The 25,699-nt window shown below is 44.5% G+C and overlaps 1 protein-coding gene across 2 annotated transcripts in view; it reads right to left on the bottom strand.

Annotated features, from left to right (window-relative positions):
* Positions 1–25,699, bottom strand: part of RFTN1 (raftlin, lipid raft linker 1) — a 200,027-nt gene that overhangs the window by 92,274 nt on the left and 82,054 nt on the right. For both annotated transcript variants that reach the window (XM_082459292.1, XM_082459291.1), the window contains exon 4: positions 2,922–3,030. In XM_082459292.1, the coding sequence (XP_082315418.1) occupies positions 2,922–3,030 (109 nt within the window). The remainder of the gene's footprint in view (positions 1–2,921; positions 3,031–25,699) is intronic.

Raw genomic sequence — 25,699 nt, 5'->3', positions numbered from 1 at the left:
CCAGTCCCAACATTTTGTACCTCTTCTCCTGGTTGTCATGGCCACTGGCCTAGAACTAGAGCCACAGCCAGCAGTGACAGCCAGAAACACTAGATCCTCCCAGGTGGAGCCCCCGGCCACGGACCGACAGGGCAGGGCCAAATGGCCGGGCCACCTCAACACCTGGGCTCTCCAGAGTGGGGAACTTCCCTTCCACTTTGCTGACCGCAACCATGAACTGTGTCTCTATCGAGAGAAAAAGAGGTGAGAGACTCCGAGATACACATCTGGAGACCAATTCTGGCTCAGAAATCTCAGTGCTACCCGAGTGTGAAAGTTGTCTAGTCTTCCTGAACTCAGTCATTTGTATCTGAAAACCAGGGTAAGGCAGGGGCAGGAGGGCACAGTGGGCTTTAAAGTGTATCATCTTCAAAATGTTAAAAGCAGAATCGCATGGAGATTATCATACTAAGTGAAGTCAGCCAGACAGAGAAAGATAAATATCATGTGTCACTTATATGCGGAATCTAACCAAAGGATACGGGTGAACTTATTTCCAAAACAGAAATAGACCCACAGACACAGAAAACAAACTTATGGTTACCAAAGGCAAAGAGGGGTTGGGGGAGGGATAAATTAGGAGTTTAGGATTAACATAAATACACTACTATATATGAAACAGATAAACAACAAGGACCAACTGTATAGCACAGGGAACGATACTCAATATTTTGTAATAATGTATAAAGGAAAAGCATATGAAAAAGAATATGTGTGTGTGTGCGTATATATGTATGCATGTATATATACATATACATATTTATAACTGAATCGCTGTGCTGTACACCTGAAACTAACACGACATTGTAAATCAACTATACTTCAATAAAAAAAATAATTTTTTTAATGTTAAAAACAGAATTCTTATACAAACATAGAATGAGCAGGTGTCAATGATCGATTTAACCAATTATTGAATAAATCATGAGATACTGCCATGTGTACACACACACACACACAATCAGTGGGGGGAAAAGAATGTTGGGATAAAAGTAAAAGTTAACACAAAAGTGGCTGATGTCCTTCAGGGCATATAAACCGTAACTCTGAGGTTCTGTCCTCTGTGGGACAGACGCCCACCTGCACCGCAGGCGCTGCAGACACACGGCATCTGAGTGTCCGTCCACTCAGCAGGCTGTTTACGACCTGAGATGGCCACAAGGCAACGGGTCAGTCCCGCAGTGATCTGGTTTGGTTAAGACAAAAGCGCCAAATCACATGTTTTTAAAAGAGCCTGTTTGACAGTATGGCCAGAGCCGATGCCCTCGTCTTATCAACCCGCCCCTCAAATATTCCAAGCATCTGAGTCTAATTACAAAACCATTTCTACAACTATTTTTCCCCAGTGCTCAGATCACGGGGTAAATCCCATCTCTAGAATGCCCCTACCAAGTTTATGAGAACATTTTATTTGCAGCAATCCAAAGAAGATGGCCCTATTTATACAGACATCTCTCTGAGTTATGAAAGCACCCATATTCTCAGGCTTAGGCATGTGTCAACTAAAACTGCTTTTCCTCCCACTTCTTAAAAATGATCTGAATTCTACCATAGCAGAAAGAGTCTCCATCGTCCTAGTAAAATTACCCAAATGTCTGACCTAAGAGGTCATCCGATTCCTGGGCTACGGGTCTCGGCTCCCATCATACCCGAGTGGTTATTCCCAGGGCCTTGTAGAGCCTGAACACTCCACAAATATTGAAGAGAGGGAGGCAGAGAGTGAACCAAAAAAAAAAGAATCACTGGTTGTTTAAAGGGACCATCCAATTATTCCACTTTTCTGCAGAACTTCTCTCCACGGCCTCCTGTTGCTTTCACAGCCAAGTCCTGGCCCTTCCTTCCACCCCTCATGGCCCCCTTCTTGCCAAAGGTCCTCTGATCTTCTTTTCATTCCCCTCAGGCCCTCACACATGCTGCTCCCTCTGTTCGGAGGGACCCCAACCCGCCCACTGCGGCCCCATCAGGCCTAATCCTACTGTCGCAGCCCGAGGCGCCCCCCCGATTCCCACACCACACCCTGTCTGTCTGCTGCTTCCCTCCTGGTCATGGTCATCTCTCGGGTTCAGAAGAGCCTTCACTGTGAGGACACGAGGGCAGGGACCACAGCTATTTTGTTCTCTGCGTGCCAGCACCTAGTACTATTTCTGGCCTGACAACAGCCAACAATATTTATTAAAGAATTCACTAATTGATTGACTGGATCTCAGACAAACCACAATCACCTCTACATGATGGGGAACTGCCAATTATTTTGGGAGACCGGGAAGGGGAGGACAAGGCAAGCATGAAGCGATGAACTTAGCCCCGGTTTGGGCAAGGACATTCCTCCTGCAGTAAACGTCAGCGTATTGAAACTCAGCGCACCCTGCAATTAGGCAGGAAACCTCATATGGCTCAAAGAGAAGTTCAAAACCAGACATATTTCAGGGCAGAAAATGAACCCCCTGCAATGAGGCAATTTTCCCTGGAATGATCGCATGCCAGTGGTCACCGGACTGTGGCACGCTCCCGCTCTAGGAAAGAAAGGGGGCTCGTGACAATGAAGACACACAGGGGGAGTGGAAGGTGGGATCTGGGGGGCTCACACCACCCTGAGGATTTGAAGGGGGTCCTGTCAGTGGGCCGGCAGGCCTGTCAGCTGTTAATGCCACTCCAGCCCTAAAAACACAGGGTCTGCCATCCTGGGAGGAGGGGAAGCCACCTTGTTCCAGAGCCAAGGCCAGCCTGAGTGGGAGTGGACTGCCCCCCATGAGGCCACCCAAAGTCCCGAGTCAGAACAGGCCTGGGGAGTGCAGCCCACCTGCCCTCAGCCAGCCCCCAGCCATTCACTCAGGCAAGCGCTCGGCCAGCCCTTTCAATTGCACCCTGACTGCAGCACTCACCTTCTTAATGAACTCTGGGATGATTTTTTGGTCTGTCAGGTGGTCTAGGGAAGAACAGCAATCTAATTCCAAGATGTAGCCTTCATTGTGAAGATCAGTGTTCTGAGATCTGAAAAGAGAAACACACACACACGCACAAGTTAAGATTTTGCACAATATATATATTAAAAAAAAAGAATCACTGGGTGTTGAATGAAATCCTAATTTCTTTCCTGAAAGTAACTGTCAAAAAGGCAGTTCTGAAAAAATAATTTATGGTTAACAACTCAAATAATATAGAGGGACCTATTAATACTTCATGGAAAGACCTCCAAGACATATCATCAAGGAAAACACATCATTATAGAATGATGGGTTTAGTACAATATGGTTTATACCTTAAACAACACACACACACACACACACTCCAGTAATGTATATTTCCCATTGGCAAACCAATAATAGCAGTGACCTCTGGGGGATGGTGAGGGCCAGTGTGGGAATCGGGCAGGGATGGTGGTAGTGATCAAAAGTGACTTTGGCTGTATCTCTAATTTTTTCACTTTTTTGGAAGAGAATATATTCATGTATCACTTAGAAAATTAAAAATTAATTTTTAAAAGACTTTTAAAGGGTTCAACCCCTACAGAGGGCAAGCCGACAAAATCTAGCAAAACTAAAGATGCATGAAGAAAAGAATATAAGGCAACTGAAGTAGAAATCCTGGGATGACAGCGGACGTGAAGGGCTGTCTGAAGCAAACACCGAACACCTTGCGGTCGAGACGGAGGCGTCCAGAGTGCCCTGCCCCCCATCACCGCCCCCCCACCAGGTGGTGGGGCTGCTTCCCCGTCCCCCTCATATAGATGTGCATGTGACCCAATGCTGGGTGCACTTGGGACAAACAGCAGCAAGTGGTCACCAGAAGGAAATCCCACCACTCCGTGTCACTCCTTTGAGGGACCCCTGGGTGACACTATGGGGCTGAGGGACTCCTGGGAGCCACATGGTTGTCAGAAACTGAAGGTGACTGGCTGGCCCTGACGGACGTCAGACAACAGGAAGTGAACATCAGTGAAGGGTCAGCAGACTGTGCCCTTTCCTCGTGGGAAGGGGGACTTGGAGACCAGGGCCGGGCTCTCCAGGGCTCACACCACGTGTACAGCAACTCTCTACTGCCGAGGGCAGAGCAGGACCCTCCCAGCCGACTTAGGAGGGTCCCTACCAAGGAGGGGCCCTTGCAGCCCTTGTGAGAGCAGGTGTAGCCAGGACGGGCATCTTCATACTGAATTCCTGAGACACACATATCCCACCAAATAAACAGTTTCTGAATGCCTATTTGCTATAATATTTTAAAGATGAATTTCTAGGAGTCTTATATATCATTCAAAGCAATTTATGCTGCCATTAACCATCTGAATATGATTCACACGAAATTCAAAAGTGGAAAAATTAAAGAGGATTTGGTTTTCCCCAAGTGCGCAACTGTGATTGGGTAAGCAAATGTCAATAATTTATTTTATTTTTCTCTCTAACATATCCTTTCAGGGGTAGGGACTGAGGTGCATACTTTTGAAATGTAAAAGAATCAACTGATTCCAAACAGGCCAAACTGGAATAAACTAATTGCAAAAGAATCAACCAATTCTTTTTTTTTTTTTAACATCTTTATTGGAGTATAATTGCTTTACAATGGTGTGTTAGTTTCTGCTTTATAACAAAGTGAATCAGTTATACATATACATATGTCCCCATATCTCCTCCCTCTTGCATCTCCCTCCCTCCCACCCTCCCTATCCCACCCCTCTAGGTGGTCACAAAGCACTGAGCTGATCTCCCTGTGCTATGCGGTTGCTTCCCACTACCTATCTATTTTACGTTTGGTAGTGTATATATGTCCATGCCACTCTCTCACTTTGTCACAGCTTACCCTTCCCCCTCCCCATATCCTCAAGTCCATTCTCTAGTACCCGGCAATCCCACTACTGGGCATATACCCTGAGAAAACCATAATTCAAAAAGAGTCATGTACCAAAATGTTCATTGCAGCTCTATTTACAATAGCCAGGACATGGAAGCAACCTAAGTGTCCATCAAAGATGAATGGATAAAGAAGATGTGGCACATATATACAATGGAATATTACTCAGCCATAAAAAGAAACAAAATGGAGTTATTTGTAGTGAGGTGGATGGACCTAGAGTCTGTCATACAGAGTGAAGTAAGTCAGAAAGAGAAAAACAAATACCATATGCTAACACATATACATATGGAATCTAAGAAAAAAAAAAAGGTCATGAAGAACCTAGGGGCAAGACGGGAAAAAAGAATCAACCAATTCTGAACTCCAGCCTTCTCGCCTAAAAACTTCATCAGAGATTAGACTCATGTTCTCCCTTTTTCCCCCATGTTCTTACTCTCTCCCCACCCTAAACAAAAGACATGCTAAGATGAACTAAATCAGAAGATTCCAGACTTTTGAAAGAGAAGACTTAGTCAAGATACTGTCATATGCATCGTGTGGGATCTCAAACAACAAAGACAGGAATAGGAGGAGGAAAATAGGATGTGAAATCCCTGCTGCTGTCACACAGGGACTAACACCAGACTGTACAAGGTTATTTATAAATACCCACGGACATTTTATTTTATTTTTTTTGTTTTGTTTTTTTATAAATGTATTTATTTTTATTTATTTATATTTGGCTGTGTTGGGTCTTCGTTGCTGCACACAGGCTTTCTCTATTTGCAGTGAGCGGGGGCTACTCTTCGTTGCGGTGTGCGGGCTCTAGGTATGCGGGCTTCAGTAGTTGTGGCTCACAGGCTCAGTAGTTGTGGCTTGCTGGCTCTAGATGGCTCTAGAGTGCAGGCTCAGTAGTTGTGGCGCATGGGCTTAGTTGCTCCGGGGCACGTGGGATCTTCACAGACCAGGGATCGAACCCATGTCCCCTGTATTGGCAGGCAGACTCTTAACCACTGCACCACCAGGCAAGTCCCCTCACTGACATTTTAAATGACTAGGGTGAAAAATAGTAAACATTGAAAATAAGTCAAATAGACAGTTTTCCAAAGAAGACATCCAGATGGCCAACAGGCACATGAAAAGATGTTCAACATTACCAATTATTAGAGAAATGCAAATCAAACTACCTCACACTGGTCGGAATGGCCATAATCAAAAAATCTAAAAATAACAAATGTCAGAGAGGGTTTGGAGAAAAGGGAACCCTCCTACACGTTGGTGGGAATGTAAACTGGTGCAGTCGCTAAGGAAAACAGTATGGAGGTTCCTCAGAAAACTAAAAATAAAATTACCATATGATCCAGCAATCCCACTCCTGGGCATGTACCCAGACAAAACTATAATTCAAAAAGATACATGCACCCCTATGTTCACAGCAGCACTGTTCACAATAGCCAAAACATGGAAACAACATAAATGTCCATTAACAGATGAATGGATAAAGAGGAAGTGGTACATATATACAATGGAATATTACTCAGCCATTAAAAAGAATGGATAATGCCATTTGCAGCAACATGGATGGACCTAGAGATTATTATACTAACTGAGGTAAGCTAGACAAAGACAAATACCATATGATATCACTTATATGTGGAATCTAAAAAATGATACAAAGGAACTTATTTACAAAACAGAATAGACATAGAAAACAAACTTATGGTTACCAAAGGGGGAAGGGAGAGAGGGATAAATTAGGAGTTTGCGATTAACATATACACACTACTATATATAAAATAGATAAACAACAAAGGACCTACTGTATAGCAGAGGGAACTATACTCAATATCTTATATTTTCTATAAAGGAAAAGAATCTGAAAAAGAATATATATATATATATATATATAAAACTGAATATATATATATATGACTGAATCACTTTGCTGTACACCTGAAACCAACACAACATTATAAATCAACTGTACTTCAATTAAAAAAAAGAATCCTTCAATAAGAAAGCAAAACAATAAAATAAAATAAGTCAACACTGTATCCACTCTGTAAAACACCCATAAAATGAATGGAGGGAAGACGGGTCTGTCTTTAAACAACTCACAGGCCCGACTCACTAGACTCACAAGGGATAATTGTTAGTACAGGATCTAATAACTCTCAGCTTTGCTTCTAGAACAAGAAGTACTCTGAGGAGGAAAGCAGCTCTGGTTCATTTCATCAGATAATTAACTCAGTTACATCTGAACTGAAAGAAGCACAAAAGGTGGACAAAAATAGGCATTATTATAAATTTTCTAGATGAAACATGAAAACTCACATCTCGGCCTATGGTCACTTGAAAGCAAAGCCATGCCTATTGGAGGAATAGGTGAGTAACTAAAGGTCTCCTCTGCCTTACAGGAATTACCTCCATAGTTTAAAATGAAAGGGTTGGAACACTGAAGAGCGGCTGCAGGGGAGAGGGGTGGCAAGGACCCCTGACTACTCTGAGGACAGATGCCCAAGCCCTCAAGTCAGCACTCTGTGAGGGGCGAGGCCAGAGCTGGGTGGGTGGCACAGTCACACAGAAAGCACCTCCCTGCCAGAAGCCCTGTGAAAAACTGTATCAAATCCACAAAAGCTTGAAGCTTGCCTACAGGGCTGCCAGTGGGAGCGTCTGGGCTCCTCAGCACTGGGGGGGAGGTTGGGTGGAGGGAGGGCAGTGACCGTGATTGCTCTAAGGTGACCCCCAATGACCTTCCTCTTCTGGTGTTCATGCCTTTGTAGACCCCCTCCCCCTGAGTGCAGGCAGGGCCTGCGATGTGCTTCTAATCAAAAGAACCAGGCAAAGGGATAGGAGATCCCTCTTGTGATGACGTGACGCCGTAAGACTCCACCTTAGCAGATGAGAGCTAGACCCTACCCTTGCTGGCTGCCAGGCTGCCAGGGCACCGTGTGGGCAGTCCCTGGATGACAGCCATCAAGAGATCTCAGCCCTAGGAGATGAATTCTGCCCACAACCGAATGGAGCTTGGGAGCAGACCTTTCCCCAGTCAAGCCCCTGATGAGACTGCAGCCCCAGCCAATACTTCCACTGCAGCCTGATGAGACCTGAAGCAGAGAGCCCAGAAAAGTTACAGAAACTGAGATCATAAATGTATGTTGTTGGAACCACTAAACTTGTGGTAATTTATTACAGAGTGTAGAAAACTCATGCAGTTGCCGAGCAGGAAGACACGGCAGCTTCATGCTCAGACCAGGCTTCCTACTGGTGGCTGGGTCTAGGCTCAGGCCCCAAGATCCAGCCAGACACCTGAGAAGAGCCTCTGACAGGTGATGAGTGTTTCATGTCCCAGAGGGCAAGGACCACCCTGGCATCAAGAAGCAGACATGCCCTAGAAGTGAGTCCAGGAACCATGGCCTGGCCCCCGAGGGACCACAGCACAGGGAAGTAGATGTCCTGCAGTCAGTCAAGTTCCTAAGAATCCTTAAGATGCATCACTGGCTGAGCAGGGATCTGCACCCTCCTGTGGGGGAGGGGAATCACCACTTATGTTTCCCCAAAGGACGTGTCCTTGTGTTGTCCTGGAAAAGGATACTGGAAACCACCAAACGTCCGCCTGGACTGAAGCCCACTGGCTTCCACTTCCAGAAGGGACAGAAAGATCTGGGTCTAAACAATAAAAAAAAAAGAGGGACACAGAATGCACTTCTGGAGGTGTAGGATTAACTACCTGCCAAAGCCTCCCTTATCTAAAAATTAGCAGTAAATACACTGAGATTAAATGCAGACACTCTGAGAAGAGCATTGCTAACAATGAAATATGCTTCCCCGTCTCCCTGCATACTTCCCCTCCATAATTTCCTCTAGGTTTATTAGTTAGAGGCTGCAGGTCCTAAAGCTAACTAGAGGTGGATCATTTCCCAGCTGTGTGCCTTTGGACAATTTATTTAAACATTCTATGCCTCAGTTTCTTTCACTGTCAAATGGGAATATTATGAGTAGCTATCTCTTGGCATCCTTGTAAGGATTAAATAAGACAAAAGCATGTAAAGCCCTTAGCATTGGGTATGGCAAGAAGTCCGGGTTCAACAAATATTAGCAGCTGCTGATCTACTTCTATCATCTGTAAGTGCATTCCTAGCCCTTTTCATAGTTCCTAATTACTCATTCATTCAACGAATATTGATCACACTACTAGTTTGTGCCAGACACTCTTCTTTAGCATCAACAGATAAAAGAGACAAAATCTCTGCCCTCACGGAGCTCACAACCTGGTGGAGGGAGACAGGCAACAAACAAGAAATACTCATGAGCACAGAGAGTATGTTCAACAGTGGTAAGCATTAAAGAAAAAAGAAACAGCAAGGTGTAGAGAATCACGAGCGGTGGGAAGCTGCAGTTTTTATGAGGGTTGTCAGGGCAGCCTCACTGAGAAGGTGACACTTGGAATAAAGATCTATGCGAGGTGACCGTGCTGACAGCCAGGAAAGAAGCTTCCAGGCAGAGGAACAGCCAGTGCAAAGGCCCTAAGGTGAGCTCGTACAAAAAAGCCCTGTGGCTGGAGCTCAGTGAACCAGGGGCAGAAGAGGAAGAGGAGATGAGGTCGGAGAGCCAAAGGGGAGTCAGAGAGTGTAGAACTTACAGGCCACGGTGAAGACAGTGGCTTTTACTCAGAACGACAGGGGAAGCCCTTGTTGAACAGAGAAGTGACACCATCTGATTTATTTTATTTTTATAGTATAGTTGATTTACAATATCGTGTTAGTTTCAGGTGTACAGCACAGTGATTCAGTTATATATTATATAAATATATAAATAACTTTTTCAGATTCTTTTCCCTTATAGGTTACTACAAAATATTGTGTAGAGTTCCCTGTGCTCTACAGTAGGTCCTTGTTGGTTATCCGTTTTATATATAGAAGTGGGTACATGTTTATTTGAAAAGGATCCTTCTGGCTGTAGGGGGCAGCTAAGAGACTAACCCAGTGGTCCAGGCGGGAGGTGATGGTGACCCCAAGGGGGCTGGTAGCAGTGCTGGGAAGTGGTGGATTCTGGATATACTTTCAAGGTAGAACCTTCAAGACTTCCTCATGAACAGAACAGATTGTGAGGTGTGAAAGGAAGAAAGCAGATGAGGATGGCCCCAAGGATTTTTGCTCCAGCCACCGAGAGAGTGGATGATGCTGCCACAGCTATGATGGGGAAGGCTGGGGCGGGAGTGGTCACAGGCCTGGGGAGAAAATCAGTAATTCGGCTTCCTAGGTACTGAATTTGACATTATCCAGCAGATGGCCAAGGAGAGATATCTGGTAGACAGCTGAATACATATTCGAGTCTGGACTTCAGGAGAGAGGGCTGGAGATGTGAATCTGGGAGTCATCAGCTTCTACATGGTATTCAAAGCATGAGACTGAATGAGATCTCAATTAATATACAGAGAGAAGAGTCAAGGACTGAGCCTGGGGACCCTCCACCATGAAGAGGGTGGGGAGAAAAGAGGAGAAAGCAGCCAAGGAGACAAAGAAAGAGCAACCATGGGGGAAGAGAGAAAACTAAGGGAACATGCAGTCCTGGATCAAATCAAGGAAGCACGTCTAGGGGAGGGTAGGAGCCACTCTGTCCATTGCTTCAATTAACATATTTACAATCTTCCCTTCAATTTACTTATCCTCTTGAAATCCCAAGAGAGAAACTGGATTTAATCCACCCTACAGAAAAAGGTGTGAAGAAATCAGTTCACATTTAATATTATATATGACTATCCTGTTACATGGGCTGACTGTCAAATCAGTCTGCCGATTTGGGTTCCTAGTAGCTTGGCTCCTTGAAAAAAAAACCATCTCCGTGCTGCTGTGTCATTTCTCAGAAATGGCCTGGAGGGAGCATTAACTAAGAAGAGCTCTGACCCATCTCATGTCTTGGGGTCCCCACCTGTACACACTGGAGAGTTGAGAGGGGTTTATTTCCAGCCATTCCAAAGGGAGTTTCTGAAAGGAAGAGGGAATGAAAGCATATCCTGGCGCAGATATGCAAGGTCCTGAAAGCCAAGAATGAGTAAGACAAAATGAATTCAGATTCTCAGGGCACAGCAACATCAACAAGGCACATAAGCAGAGCACTCCTGACCAGTTAAGACACTGGAGAAGCAGCTAAGACCTCACAGTCCAGCGAAGTCTTCAAAACCCATCGTAACATGACAACAAAATGCTGTGGTACCCTAGACTGGGTCCCAGAACTGGAAAAGGACATTAATAGAAAAATTGATGAAATCCAAATAAAATCCACAACTTAGTTATTAGTAATATACCAAAGTCAATTTCTTAGTTTTGACAAATGTACCATATTAACCTTACACAGTAATGTAAGATATTAATGATGGAGGAAACTCGGTGAAGGGCCTAAGGGTTGTGACTTTTCTGTTAAATCTAAAATATCCCCAAATAAAAGTTATTGAAAAAAAAAAAAAAAGAAAGCCATCAGACACTCTGGGGGATGTGTATGTTTGTTTGTTTTGATTCTGTAATATTTATTCTCAGAGTCAGTGTTTCTAGTCCTAAACTACACCAACACCCCGGCCTGACTATACTGTTTATATAAGAGACCCCTCAAATCACATGAAGGCTGAAATAATTGGGTTTGGGGGACAAAAGAATAATCTCCGTTGATGTGCCCTAACTTTAGGCACCGGACCAAGCCAACAAGCAAACCCTGGGCTCTGTGCATCAGACTGGGTGTCCCGTCGGGCAGGCATTCTCCACCCTGGCTGCATTCAACCTTAGAATCACCCGGTGAGCTCCCACAAATTTTGGTTTAATTGGTCTGTGGTACGGCCTGGGCCAAGGGGCTCTAGAAACTCCCCAGTGATTCTAATGGGCAACCAGAGTGGAGAACGATGATCTAGGTGGGCTGTGTTACAGTGGCTGCTCTCCTGGAGATTTTCCTTGGCTGTAACTGAGCAAGTCCACGGAAAACAGGAAACACAGAAAGAAGGACTTGTAGAGACCAACAGTGTAGACTCCTAGCCCCTCAGAAGAAGACAAACCTCCCAGAAAAAGGACCAGACCTTAAGGAAATATAAGAATGGACAACTCTATCTGTGCCTCTTTCAGTTAGAGAAACTCAAAAATACTTCCCACTTCTTGCTTTCCTCACTCTTCTTATGTTTTATTGTGCTAAAATACACATAACATACCATTGACCATTTTAGCCATTTCTAAGCATACATTCAGTGTCATTAAGTACATTCACAATGTTGTGCAACCGTCACCACCAACCATTTCCGGAACTTCTTCATTATCCCAAACAGTCCTTGCTCCTTTGACACCATATAAATGGCACTTGGGCCAAAACTGAACATGAACATGTAGGAAAATTTAGATAAATGCTTCTCAAACAAACACACGAGAGCAGATTCAGATGCTGCGCATTTGTGCACAAACCTTTCCTAACCGTAGGGCAGGGCAGCAAAGAGCCCACATGCCGAAGCACCTCAGAGGTCAACACGATTGGCCCCAGACATCAGAGCTGTTTAAGACCATAATAAAACACCATCTATTCCGTGTCACGTCGCCCTCATTACTCAGACACAAACATCAGCTGTCATAAAAACTGTGCACAAACTCCTCATGTCACCACTGTCACATCTGCCAAGGGTTGTGTGGTCATTCCCCAGGCAGCTGGAGAGTCAGAAGGTCAAACCAAGGGAAGCAAACTCAAAGGTCCACAAACACTGAGTGAAAGAGGATATTTTTTGACCAAAAGACATAACCCAATCACTTTGTTCTCATATAAAAGATACAGAAATGGTCTTCATGTCCACCAAGAAATATGCTCTCTCCTATTTTTCTCCAAACACAGAGTCCTGTCTGACTCCCTTCCACATTCCCATTTCTGAGAGCGACATGGCTACAGAGAAACTTGACCCACCAGGGGAAAAGTCCCAGTGCACGGGTGATGTCAAGTGGCACGGCCGAGTCACCGCCGTACTGGGGAGCCAGTGGGAGCAGTGGAAACCATGGTGAGCTGGGCAGTTTCTATCCCAACCATTACTAGGAACTCCAGGCCGGGGTTGCCAAATCTTCTAACTTTTTTAAAGGAGTCATTACATCATGTTTTTTGGTGGCCACAAATGTCAAATTTTGGCTCCAAACGATGTTTATCACTATTATGTAATCCAACATCTTTGGGACTGAATCTGACCTCTGGGCCATCAGTCCCTGGCCTCTGGGTTCCATACACAATGCTCCAATGTGAGTCACAGAGGCTGGATGCCAGGCAAGAGATAAGAGCAAACAGATTATCCAACTGTATCATTGTCAGAATAACTAACCCTAAACCCAAGTCCGATATTTCACCCATTGTAATGACCTGGCAGATTCTTCCCCTCCCCACTCCCCACGACCGTGGTCAGGACATCAACACTGACCCTGCCTGATCTCCCAATGGCTGGCACAGAACCCTTTTCTAAGCCATTAAAAAAACATGTTTGCAAGCGAAGACTGTAACGCTTTATGAGTTACAGTCATAAAGGGTTAATCCTCAAATTATTCAGATGAAATGTCAAGCAGTAAGCTGAATACCTATTTTGGTCTCATGGACAGAGCTGAAATCAGGCCACTAAAAAGCAGATGCCTGTTTATAGGCTACTATAAACTATCCTTTTAAACAATAAACATGTTAATAAAAACTATCATACACACTTCTTTTAAATAATAAACATGTAACAGATCTCACTTCAACTAATTAATCCCTTAGATAGCTTCAAAGATCATGAGTTGAAGCAACATCTTCTTTTTCCCAGGACACAAAGCACAGTTTGAAATTGAGTTATGAAAAGAAACGAGAGAGAATGTGCAGTTCATCAGTAGGGCTATTTTTGCTTCATTGAGGAACAATCAGAAAGAAATGGTGACAAACACAAACTTAGATTACTAGGCACTTCTCCAACGAGAGAAAAAAACAAAAATCACTAAATGTCAGTTGACAGAAGCAAATTCTCTATCTCTGGGAAACAGGACAGAATTTTCAGATTTTTCCCTCAAGGCATTGCCAGGTTCAAGTAGAATGATCAGAATGGTGTGTTGTTGTTTTTTTTTTAAATTAATTTATTTATTTATTCATTTATCTTTAGCTGTGTTGGGTCTTCGTTTCTGTGCAAGGGCTTTCTCCAGTTGTGGCAAGCGGGGGCCACTCTTCATCGCGGCCTCTCTTGTTGCGGAGCACAGGCTCCAGACGCGCAGGCTCAGTAGTTGTGGCTCACGGGCCTAGCCGCTCCACGGCATGTGGGATCTTCCCAGACCAGGGCTCGAACCTGTATCCCCTGCATTGGCAGGCACACTCTCAACCACTGCGCCACCAGGGAAGCCCGTGTTGTTGTTTTTGTTGTTTTAAAGGCGTAGTAGGCAGGAAAATGAACTACACATCTGAGAAAGATCTATCCGCGAAAGGAAAAGAAGGCTTTTTCTAGTTTCATGAGCTTATCACTTGCTTGACCACTGACCACAGGAAGGGCTGGAGTTACATCCTCTCAAGAAACTTACAGTCTCATATTTTGCTTAGTGAAATGTCAAAGAAAAATACTGCATGTTATCGCTTAAACGTGGACTCTAAAAAATAAAACAAATTGGTGAATGTAACAAAAAAGAAACAGACTCCCAGATATGGAGAACAAACTAGTGATTACCAGTGGGGAGAGGGAAAGGGGGAGGGGCGACATAGGCAGAGGGGCTTCAGAGGTACAAACTATTGGGTACAAAATAAGCTACAAGGATATATGGTACAACACAGGGAATATAGCCAATATTTTATAATAACTATAAATGGAGCATAACCTTTAAATAAAAATTGTGAATCACTACGCTGTACACCTGAAACATATAATTTTGTAAATCAACTACACTTCAATAATAAAAAAAAAAAGAAACTTAGAGTCTATGGGCATCTAACTACCCAACACTGCTATTTATTCTAGCCATAGAGAAGAGCTATGAAAGTTCAGTTGCTTCCACAGTCAGGGATCAGGGAGTTTTAAAAAGCAAAGAGCACGTAAGCAGAGTCTTTGAAGCTGTGTGAAAATTAGTCATGGGACAATGGATAAAATGACATTCCAGGCAATGAGAACAGAAATTAGGAAGGATATAGATGGAAAAGAAAGCATGAGTTACATGGTGGAAATAATAAATAGGTCAGTTTGGTAAAAGATACGTGAAGACGAGGTTTGTTTATGCTAATTCGGCTGGATCAGTAAACACGAGCCTCGCGAATGTATGGGTGAATTTGCTGTTGAAATAGATCTGTGATGTGGGCCCTGCAGTGCTGGCTGGAGCAGAAAGTGAGAAACGGGGTTGGAAAGAAAGGACAGGGGTGTGTCGCTACAGGACGGGACTGGCCTTCATTCTGAGGTAAAGGGGAGTCATGGATGGTCTTAGATAAAAGAAGATAGAGAAGTACAGATTTTAGGAAGATTAAGCAAGCAGCATTGCGTATGATGGAGGAAGAGTTGGAAGAACATTTTAGGAGAGCAGAAATGAGAGCTAAAATTTCTGTAGAGGAAGTGGATGGATGGGAGAGAGAGTTGAGGTGTGTCTTGTCCCTGCAGGTGCTGGTGATTGGGTTGGGGGAGGGGAATAAACTTCTGCTCCCCAAAGATGCTCTCAGATCAACGGGGAAAAGGTTCCAATAATCTCTGTGACCTCCTCTTCGCAAAGTGAACCAAATCTACAAAAACAAAATGAGGCTGCTGGAGTCAAAAGTTTCCCCTAACAGTGAAGCTTGAGAAATGCTGGAAGAAGAAAAAAGCCAAGTAAACAAATCCTAGTGAATCTTTCAATAAAGCACCTAATTACAGAGTTTATCAGGGGAGTGCTGAAGTAGGAAGCAGAGAGAAGGAAACAACTCGTAGATGGGTCACTGGTCTTTCTTCTCCCTTGTTTTTTTTCACCAACAGACATGCACCCCATCTGTGGAAAAGGGTTTGGTATCCCCTGGAACATTCCAGAGATGACGGGGGAGATGTGCACATGATACCCTAACCACACACTCTCCCAGGCAGCTGTGCACTGCCAAGCGGGTGCAAGGCATCATGGGCCCCTAACGAGCCACGGCTGCTATTTATTCTAGAGAAATCTTGCCACATCCTGCCTCACTCTTTACTGCTCGAACCGGCTCTCTGGTAGATAAGCCATCAGTGACTGCACAACACAAGTTCACCTTTAACCTTAAAAGGCAAGAAAAACAAGTTTTACCCCCAGTGGTCCCTGTATAATGTAGCTGTGGGAGAAATTCAATCCCCACCACACCAGACTACAGCAAAGAGGACCACCTCCACACGGGATCGGACTTGGGGCAGGGTCCTGCTTTCTCATGAACCCTGAAAGGCTCCTCGCTGACTCTGAAACATGTGGAAATGACGACTGGTAGTACTGATGCATAAATATTATTTTTTCACAAAGATAACACTGAATAAAGGCAGGTCTGCCTGGTATTTACTGGTTCAGAAAAGTCACATTATCTGCAAACAAAAATAACAGCAGTAGCTACACACATGAATGCCCTTCCTAAGACTCTCATCAGCCACGTCCAGCTGAGTGACAGGAAGTCTCTTCTTTATTTACGGTTAATGCACACATCCCAATTCAAGTTTGCTCATCGTTTCCTTCTTTTCTGGGTCTTCCTACCCGCACCCTCCAACCTGCTGAGTTAGACGATGGACGTGTTCCATCTCTGCACTGCCCAATACAGTAGCCACTACCCAGATGTTTCTCCTGAGCACCTAAAAATGTGGCGAGTGCCACTGAGGGAATGAATGCTTAATTTTATTTAATTTTAATTAATTTTCATTGATAATATGTGCCTAGTGGCTCCCTAATAGAAAAGCCCAGCTTAGCTCCGTTCTGAAACTTTGATGTGCACATTGATCCCCTGGGATCCTGTTAAAATGCAAATTCGGAGTCAGCAGATGTGGGTGGGGCCTGGGATCTGCATTTCGAAGAGGCTGCCAGGTGATGCTGAGGCTGCCGGTGCACAGACCAAGGTAAAGACTGGAACTGCTTCGGGAACCACCAGTGTGACCTGGAAGCCTCGTGAATGGGTGGTCCCAAAGCTTTTGATCGTAAAACCCTCAAGTAAGAGTCTCCTGAGTACTACTGTACCAACATCTTACATATGTTAGAAAACAATACACACAAAACATTTAGAAGATGAAAAACAGATGAAATAAGCAATATTTAAAAAGTGTAGTCGCAATAGGTTCCTATTATTAGTAATTAATATTCCAAGGCATAATAATACACTTGAAATTAGATTCACTGTTAACAAGAGTGGAAGTAAATCCACATTGCATAATGTCTTCTTGATGAGTCTAAAATTCTTTGGCCATCTTTTGTCAGGTTGGAATAGGTAGGCATCGATTTTTTTATGTCACCAAGAAAGCTCTTACACACAGTGAAAGAAGGATCGATGTGGCCATTTGTGTGTGTTTGTGTGTGTGTGTGTGTGTGAGAGAGAGAGAGAAAGAGAGAGAGAGAGGGAGAGAGGCATGGTGCTCCAAGGACAAAGAACAAGATAAGGGAGGGGCAAGGGAGGAGAATTTCACATTTACATTACTGGTATTCTGTGTTCTCTTCAATCTACAATGAATTTACAGGAATTTTTTAAGCCATGTGTATATTTCATCAGGGCTAACTTAGTTAATACTACAAAAAATAATCCACAAATCCACTTCCCTGGGTTCTCAGCTGCAAATGTTCCTCTGACCCCAGTCTTCTCCAGGATCCACCCCGTCACACCCTGCTTGGTACAGACAGGGGCCCTCTGACATCTACATCCAGCCAGGGCATCACCTTCAACCTGAATGCTAAATATTGGTAATGCATAATTTCTCTCCTAATTTTTCAGTATAAATAAACATACACAGAAGCTTCAATCCTCTTTCAACATAGGTATGTGGTATGTCTACCACCTTTGGTAACCACTGGTCTAGACAGTGCATAGAATTTTCAGAATAATCACAAAGCTCTAGAATAAAAAATGTACTTCCAACAATAATATTGAACTCTATGATCTTAAAAACACTTGGTAGAAATTCTTCTCAGATTAGTATGTAAATGAAATTACAATTTCAACAGGGTTTACTGGGAAATGAAGAAAATAACTTTAGACTATAGACTATATATGGAAAAATCAATATGACAAAGTTGCCAAGATCCTGAAAAAAATAGTGCTTGGCTAGATATTAATATACACTACAAATTTATTATAATTTATTGTAATCAAAATAGCATGGGATTAGCACAAAAACCAATCAATAGATCAAAGGAACAATAAAGAATCGGGAATAAATTAGGGTGTATGCAGAAATCCAACCTATGATAAAGGTGGCATTTCATTCACCAAGTTAGGTTCATACAATAAATGCTGTTGACAAAGGTAGAAGAAAATACAGTTAGACCCCTTACCTCACACCCTAACGCTAATCCAGTGGTTCTCAGCTAGGGGCAGCAGTTTTACCTGTTTAGGGGCATTTCATAACATCCGGAAACATTTCTGATTGTCATAACTGCAAGGGCGGGAAGTGGGGGGTGTTTGCTATTGGCATCAAGTGGGCAGAGGCCAGGAATGCTGCCAAATATCCTACAACTCACAGGACGGTCCCTGGCCCAAAATGTCAACAGTTGAGAAACTATGTAGGCTGAGAAATCCTACCCAAACCCTAACCCTAATGATTACAAAGTTAAAGAGGAACAGTGTTAGAAGTAGAAAGATCCTGATGAGAAAGCTGGCTCCTCCATGCCATCAGAAGGGTGACTCTGAAGAAAGTACCGTTTTCTTCATCTTGGCTTTCAAGAGGAAAGACAAGGCACACCATGAAGCAAAGAGCAGGGACTCTGGCCACAGCAACAAATAAATGGTAGCTCTGATGGCCGATAACATAAATGGTAAATCATATTAAGAAGTGCCTGTGAGTCTAAAATGTCAATATGACACTAATGAACTTATCTACAAAACAGAGCAGACTCACAGACATAGAGAACAGACTTGTGGTTGCCAAGGGGGAGGGGGGTGGGGGAGGGATGGATTGGGAGTTTGGGATTAGCAGATGCAAACTATTATATATAGAATGGATAGACAACAAGGTCCCATGGTATAGCACAGGGAACTATATTCAATATCCTGTGATAAACCATAATGGAAAAGAATATGAAAAAAAGAATGTATATCTATGTATAACTGAATCACTTTGCTGTAGAGCAGAAATTAATAAAATATTGTAAATCAACTATACTTCAACAAAATAATTTTTTTTAAAAAAAGAAGTGCCTGCAAACATATAAATGTTCTTCACAAGAAAAATGGGCTCTTTGTTGCCTTTTTGTTAAGATCCAGGTTGCCTGACAGAGCAATTTCGGGGACCTAAACTATAGAAGTCGAGGATGAAAATTTCAAGTTGTTATAAATCCCCCCAGAGCACAGATTGTTCTCACCTCATTCTCTCTTACAAGGGTCACTACCTTAGAAGACACAGACACCTAGTACATTTTGCTTTTGCTTTTAGGGAACAGAGGGAAATAGTGCACTAATGGCCTTAGAACCGTCATTGGCATACAACTGTTCAGTGCAGAAACAGACAAGGCCCAGCTAGCCTGCTGAATGGAGCCATTTCGGGGGCTCCAGCTGGTTTGCAGTGGCAGCCCTATGTCCTGAAACCAGCTTGGGGGTAACCAGGCCTGTGGTCCCATAGCCTTGCTACGGGGACCCTTGAAACTGTGAAGCCCAGAGGATTCTGGGAGTTCTCTGAGGACCCTTCCATAAGCTCCAGGCCCCTGAGCTGAAAGATGGTGTATTTCTGGAGCCATGAGCCTCAAGATGGAACATAAGTCCCATCCCCACCACACCCTCCCACTCACCTGCCCCACACTTCAGTACTGAGAAGTCATTAGTAACTTCTTCAGTCTAATTTTCTTAGGATATAAAATGGAAGCAAGGAATAACTGAAGCTAATAGTACCTTTTAGCTATAAAGTAGAGGAAGTCTAAAACCTCGGCTGAACGCGTAATAATGTTTTCAACAAATATTAACGACAAAAAACAACCATCATGAGGACATAGTGAGACAAAATTATAACACTTAACACACACAGGAATGAAGCAAAAGTGCTCTCAGGCCCTCAGAAACAGGTGTTGTATGAATACGAGTTACTAATTTGGTTTTTAAAGTCTTTGTAGCCATTTTAAGTTCCATCCTGTGGTCGCCAAATAGGAAGCAAATGAAATGATGTATTCCACTAAATCACATTACAGCATTTACCTCTTTGTAAAATGGTTCCATCTTTCAACCATTTAAAAAATTATAGAAAACAGCTAGATAGATCATAGAGATAATCATTACATCAAGATCTCAAGAACGCTGCAATCACTAACAATGTACTTATATGGATCTGGAAGTTATTTCTCACCTGCCACTGCATTCATAGCTAAAAATGCAAAATTGAATGAGTACTAGTCTTTTCCAGGCCCCAACACTGGTAATGCCCACTGCATCTTTCTTAGCTTGAGAAACAGACACAATCTAAGTTACCTCTGATTGACAAAGAAGAGTAAAGACAAAAAAGACTTTGCCAGGAAGACAATCTGAGTTCTTAAATCTAATATGGAATAGGTGTGCAAATACAAAAATCTAACACAAGTAAAACTGCATGCAACCAAATGACCTATATTGTGTGCACATGGCCCTCATAACAGTAAGTGTCCCTATAACCCACCTGCAATGTCACATAATAAACCTTCCTAGAGTCCATTTTAATTTAAAGGTTGTGTGTACAGTGTGGGAGGAGAGGGCTATTATTTACCTTATTTTAAAACAAATACAGACATGTCATGGTACCGTAGTATTCGCGCAGGTTTTAAGATCAACGGGAAATTTCAAAGAAATGTAGTGTTTGTGCTGCTGCGTTTTGGATATCTGCTCGCTGTTCTCTGCCATTCCAAACGACTTCTGAGAAAGACTGGAAATCACTAGTATGCTAATTCTCTCTCTCAGAGGAGGCAAAAAAATAAATAAAGTATAAAACGTGGGGAAAGACACAGGCAATCAACGACAGCGATCAAACCAGGGAGGGAAATGAGGTCTCACACGAACCACGCACGGCTTTCCTGTTCTCTCCGCTGGGATAAAGACCGACACTTGGAGAGACAGAAGAAGAATAGGTAGGCAAGCCATTTAGGGGTGTGGATGGGAAAAAAACTCTCTTTCCCCAAGAGAATGTGGCTTTGCACCGGCATATTAGATTGGAAAGTGCAAACACAATAATTAACAGTGAATCCTGAAACTTCAACACGCCAGAAAAGGGTGTCACTCAGGAGTGAGACGGGAAAATAGGAGGGATACATTAAGGTAATCTTCAGTGAGGCTGGACAGCTCCTCAGGGGGCGGGCGGCAGCCCTGGAGAGCTAATCAAGTTCTCCCGACACCTCGGGAAGCTTGAGAAAGCTGATGAAGGATGCTCCCACGCCAGCAGCGAGGGGCAGCCGTGGGCAAAGAGCGGGGCCCTTCCGAAATCCGAACCCCAAACAACAACCTCCACGCTAAACAAACACCTTTATTCCCCTCCTGATTTAAGAAAAGAACTTTGAGCCCCCTTCCTCAGTTTCTGCTCTCTGGGAATAAACCAGCTGCTGCGGTTTTTCCACCACAGTAACACGTGTCAATCACCACTAGGCCCAGCGTTACTTTTCCTCCCCACGTGTGATTCCAACAATCAGATGCCCCAGGCTGAAGCCCAGCCTCACGTGTGAGCGTTTTCTAGGGCACATCCCAGAAGGCGCCCCCAGCCCCTGTGTATTTCATTTAATTATGAAACTTCTTTCTAGAAGCCCCATAATTCTCCCAAGAGTCAAAGTAATTGGTAGAAATTAGACATGAAGAGACACGAGGCCTCTTAAAGAGGACACTCTCGACTATAATTTTTAAAAGAATTTTCTGTTCAGCTCCAATATAATTTTGTACTTTCCCAATTCTGCCCTTTTCAAATGCCAAAGAAAAGGTTCATGTTATCTTGTGGGCTATAAAAAAAAAGGCAATCGTTGGGCTGCATCCCGCAGGCCTACAAGGCCTGCACTTGCCCGGCTTTAAGACCTTAAGACCGAAGAAAGAGCCCTGAGTCACCAACAGAGACATCAGTGGTTTCATGGATGGGGGAGCTTACACATCTGAAGCAAGGTCTTGGAGGGACACCCCACCTTGTGTGGCCAAAAGCAGGCAGAACCTGAAGGCAGGCTTCACGCCCAGCGAGAGGGGAGGTTACCAGTTATAGGGGGATTACATCAGGCTGCCTCATCAGTTACCAGGGAAACCAGCAGAGGGGCACCCCCTTACTGTCCCTTGATAAGAACCACCACGAGCTGGGGTCTGGGGCAAGTACTTAATAAGGTCACTCCTGTGAGTAGGGTATAGGTGAAGCAGGTACTGGTCAAGCAGGGGATGTACAGAGAGCGAGAGAGCAGCCATCTTTATTGGCCTGACCATACAGCAAGGTAATGCATTTGTACTCCACTTAAGGTCCACAGAGATTTCCCTGCCTTTGAAGGCCATCCTTTGGATGGTTTTTAAAAAGAAAAAAAAAAGAGTGAAAAATAACGTGCATTACTCTTGTGGCAAATCACTGCTGTTTGGCAATGAAAGGATCTTCTGTGTGTGTGTGTGTGTGTGTGTGTGTGTGTGTGTGTGTGTGTGTGTGTTCCATTACTTGGGTCCATGCTGCTGTGTGGCTACATTAACAAGATGCACTTTTGGTACTGGTTAGATATGTAAACCAAAGACAAATCCATCTTTCAATGGATTTATGGTCGTTTAGTGAAAGTTGGTAGCAAAATTCCACGGCACGGTTTTATTCCACTCAATTCAGGAAAATTCTATTGGCCCACACCTACTCAGCATCTGGCACTCTAAGTAAGTAATGGGAATCCAAAGACGAAAGAAGATTTAGCAAGGGGGAGGGGAGGTGGGCAGACGTACGAAAAACAGTAACAAGAGAGTCAGAAGTCTGATGATTGCTGTGTGTGAAAGGAGAACAGGCGGCTCAAAGGGTGGGTGATGAACTCCCCCAAAGCAAGCACCACACAGAAATCTTAAAGGTTACAAGGTGGCAGCCAGTGGGGTGGCTCAGGGATACACAATGTTATTTTGAAAAAGCGAGGCAACGGTTAAAAAAGAGAAGTTTTCACATAAAAATCCAGATTTCTGGCTTTTCTTAAAAAAAGTACAAGATCTGGCAACACTTGGCAACAACGGAGCAGAGATCGGCATGGGCTCTCCAATACCCGAAAGTCCTCACTCAAGGAGCCTGGCCCCTGTAGGCATCTGCGTTGTAAGCCCCTGTCTTAGGACAAAGGCAGAGTCGTCAAGATTTCAGAATCCTACCCTAAGAAGGGAAACAAGGGGGAAAGCTGAACACTCTGAGATTTGCTTTCCTAGAAATAAAACAGCAAAAAGCCAACAGAATTGTCTCTCTCTGCATCACTTGACACTGAGCAGCCAGAGCTGACTCAGTTAAGCCTCTGTGCTGCTCGTAAGTACTTGTGAGAACAGCTTGCTGGTGCAGTCGGAGAGGAAAAACTTCTCAGGCTCCAAGCATATGGTCAGTTTGGAAGACAGCAAGTCAGCACAGCTCTCAGCAAGCCACTGCATCCCTTCTAAGAATCACTGGAAACATCTGGTACGGAAAATGAGGACCACAGCAGCTGGGGCTCGGTCAGCAGCACAGAAGTGGGCTCATCCCGGCCTCACGTGGCTTTCCACAGCCTCCCCCAGCTCGGCCTTCTCTCCTGGCTCCCGGCTCCCCGGGGCACACCTCCCAGGGCCGTGTGCCATCAGCAACAGCCAAAACACGATGCGACCAAACTGATGCCATTCATCTCCTCCTACGGTGGAAGCTTTCCATTTTCCACCCAGGTCCCTCCCATCCCCCCTCCCGGTTCTGTGCGTCCCCCCAGCTTCTGCGTGATTTGCAGTCATCTTTGGCTATTGGAGCTGCTTCACCTGGATGTGCCCCAGACCTGGAAGTGTCCGGGGAAGCTCACGGCCAACAGCTCCTGGATGCAGGAGTGTGAGAACCAGCTCCCCAGCCTCAGGGTGGACGCACAGCTCCCCAGAGGACCAGCCACCCTTGCTGGCTACCTCCCCTTCCCCGCCCCACGACCCTGCTCCTGATTCCTCCTGGGAGCACTTTCTTAATAATCACTTGCATGTGAAGCCTCCTCTGGGGTCTGCTCCTGGGAAAACCCCACCCAGACACATCCCCTCCCCCTCCCCATCCCTGCCCCCTCCAGTTACCCCTCCCAGCCCCTCGGAGTCAAAAGCTCACTTAGACTTCGATTCTCCCTCTTCCTCCATGCTGTCCCTTTCTAGCTAAACATTAAATCCAATATTTCCTCCTATGGGTCACATACCCTCACCTTCTCACTACAACCGACTTTAGCTACCCATCACCTCCCACCATGACAGGTGCCATGTTTTCTCAGCTTCCGTTTTCTTCCCCTCTTAGGCTTTTGGAAACTCAGCACTTGCAATGGTTGTTCCTCTAAAACAAAACAAAAATATTGCAGCGGTTCCCCACTGACTTCAGGATAAAGTTCAAACTCCTTAGCCCGGCCATCAGAGGCCTCCTGATCCAGGCCCTCACCCTTCTCACGCCTTTTCTCCCCGTCTCCCTCTGGACCTCACGCTCCAGTCACCCCACATCATCTGTGGTCTGCTTTTCCAGGCTCCATGCTCCCCTAGGCCAGTCCCCCTGCCTGGGAGGCCCTTCCCACTCCTGGTACCCCTGTTCAAATCTACCCATCAGTCCAGACCCAGAGCCCATGGGAGTCATGGAGCCTCCTTTTCTGAAGCCCCCCTCATTAACACATTCCAGGTGAGAGACAAAAACCAAGACCCATAGATTAAGCTGGGCATTCACATATATATTTTGCATATAGACTTTACATCTTCCTAGCAAATAAGTTTCTTGAGAGCTGGGAGCTCTTTAGAGCCATCTTTGCTCATTTATCTTAGAAAAATCTAACTGAAAGGGCGGAAACGTTTACCACTTAAAGCGGTGTTAGTTATTCTAGTCTCAGGCAGATGTGTTCCAGAATGGATGTGAGACAGCGGCAGGTGGGGCGGGGCGAGGGGGGAGATCCTCTTCTCTCTATCTTAGTTCCCACAGACGCCTCTCTGGGTGCAAGCATCTCACCACCCTAGGTGTGATTCTAATGAACACTCACTCTAAACCCAAACCGACTTACTCCCCACGGGGCTCATTGTTGGAAACACCAATCTGATCTAGTCCTGAAGGAAAGCCTGCATCATCGGGTAGAGAGATGCTACAGGATTACATTTCACGGGCAATTAAAGAGATTTTCAAGGGCAGCTTTGATTATATGCATTTTTCACCCTCCACCAGGGTTTCGGAATCCCACCCCCTGCATTAGCTGCAGCTCCTCTGTGTGCCCCACTCCCTGACCCTAAGCCAAAAGGCACCTGATGAATGTCGACAGAGGGCACAAATGTCCTGGTTCCCTGTACCATATAAGGCATTATTCCAGGGGACCTGGACCCAAATGGCTTCAACCCATTAGTGATGAAAAAACACATCAATGACACCCTGAACTAGCTCTGTGTGTGAACAACGACAGTCTGTAACAGCTGAAAAATGGAGTGGCACAATGCATTTCTGTACTTATGTCTACAGCCATAAAGCGACCTAGAATTAAACCCACACTCATGAAACATCAGAGTGACATCTTAATAACTGACTTCTCTTAGCCATCATGTTTTAAGATCTTTGGCAACTCGTTCTAAG

Source organism: Balaenoptera physalus (assembly GCF_965194825.1).
Source record: "Balaenoptera physalus genome assembly, chromosome: 4".
In the NCBI taxonomy this organism is placed as follows: domain Eukaryota; kingdom Metazoa; phylum Chordata; class Mammalia; order Artiodactyla; family Balaenopteridae; genus Balaenoptera; species Balaenoptera physalus.
Note: the sequence above shows the minus strand (reverse complement) of the source record. Positions and strands in the feature narration are given on the sequence as shown.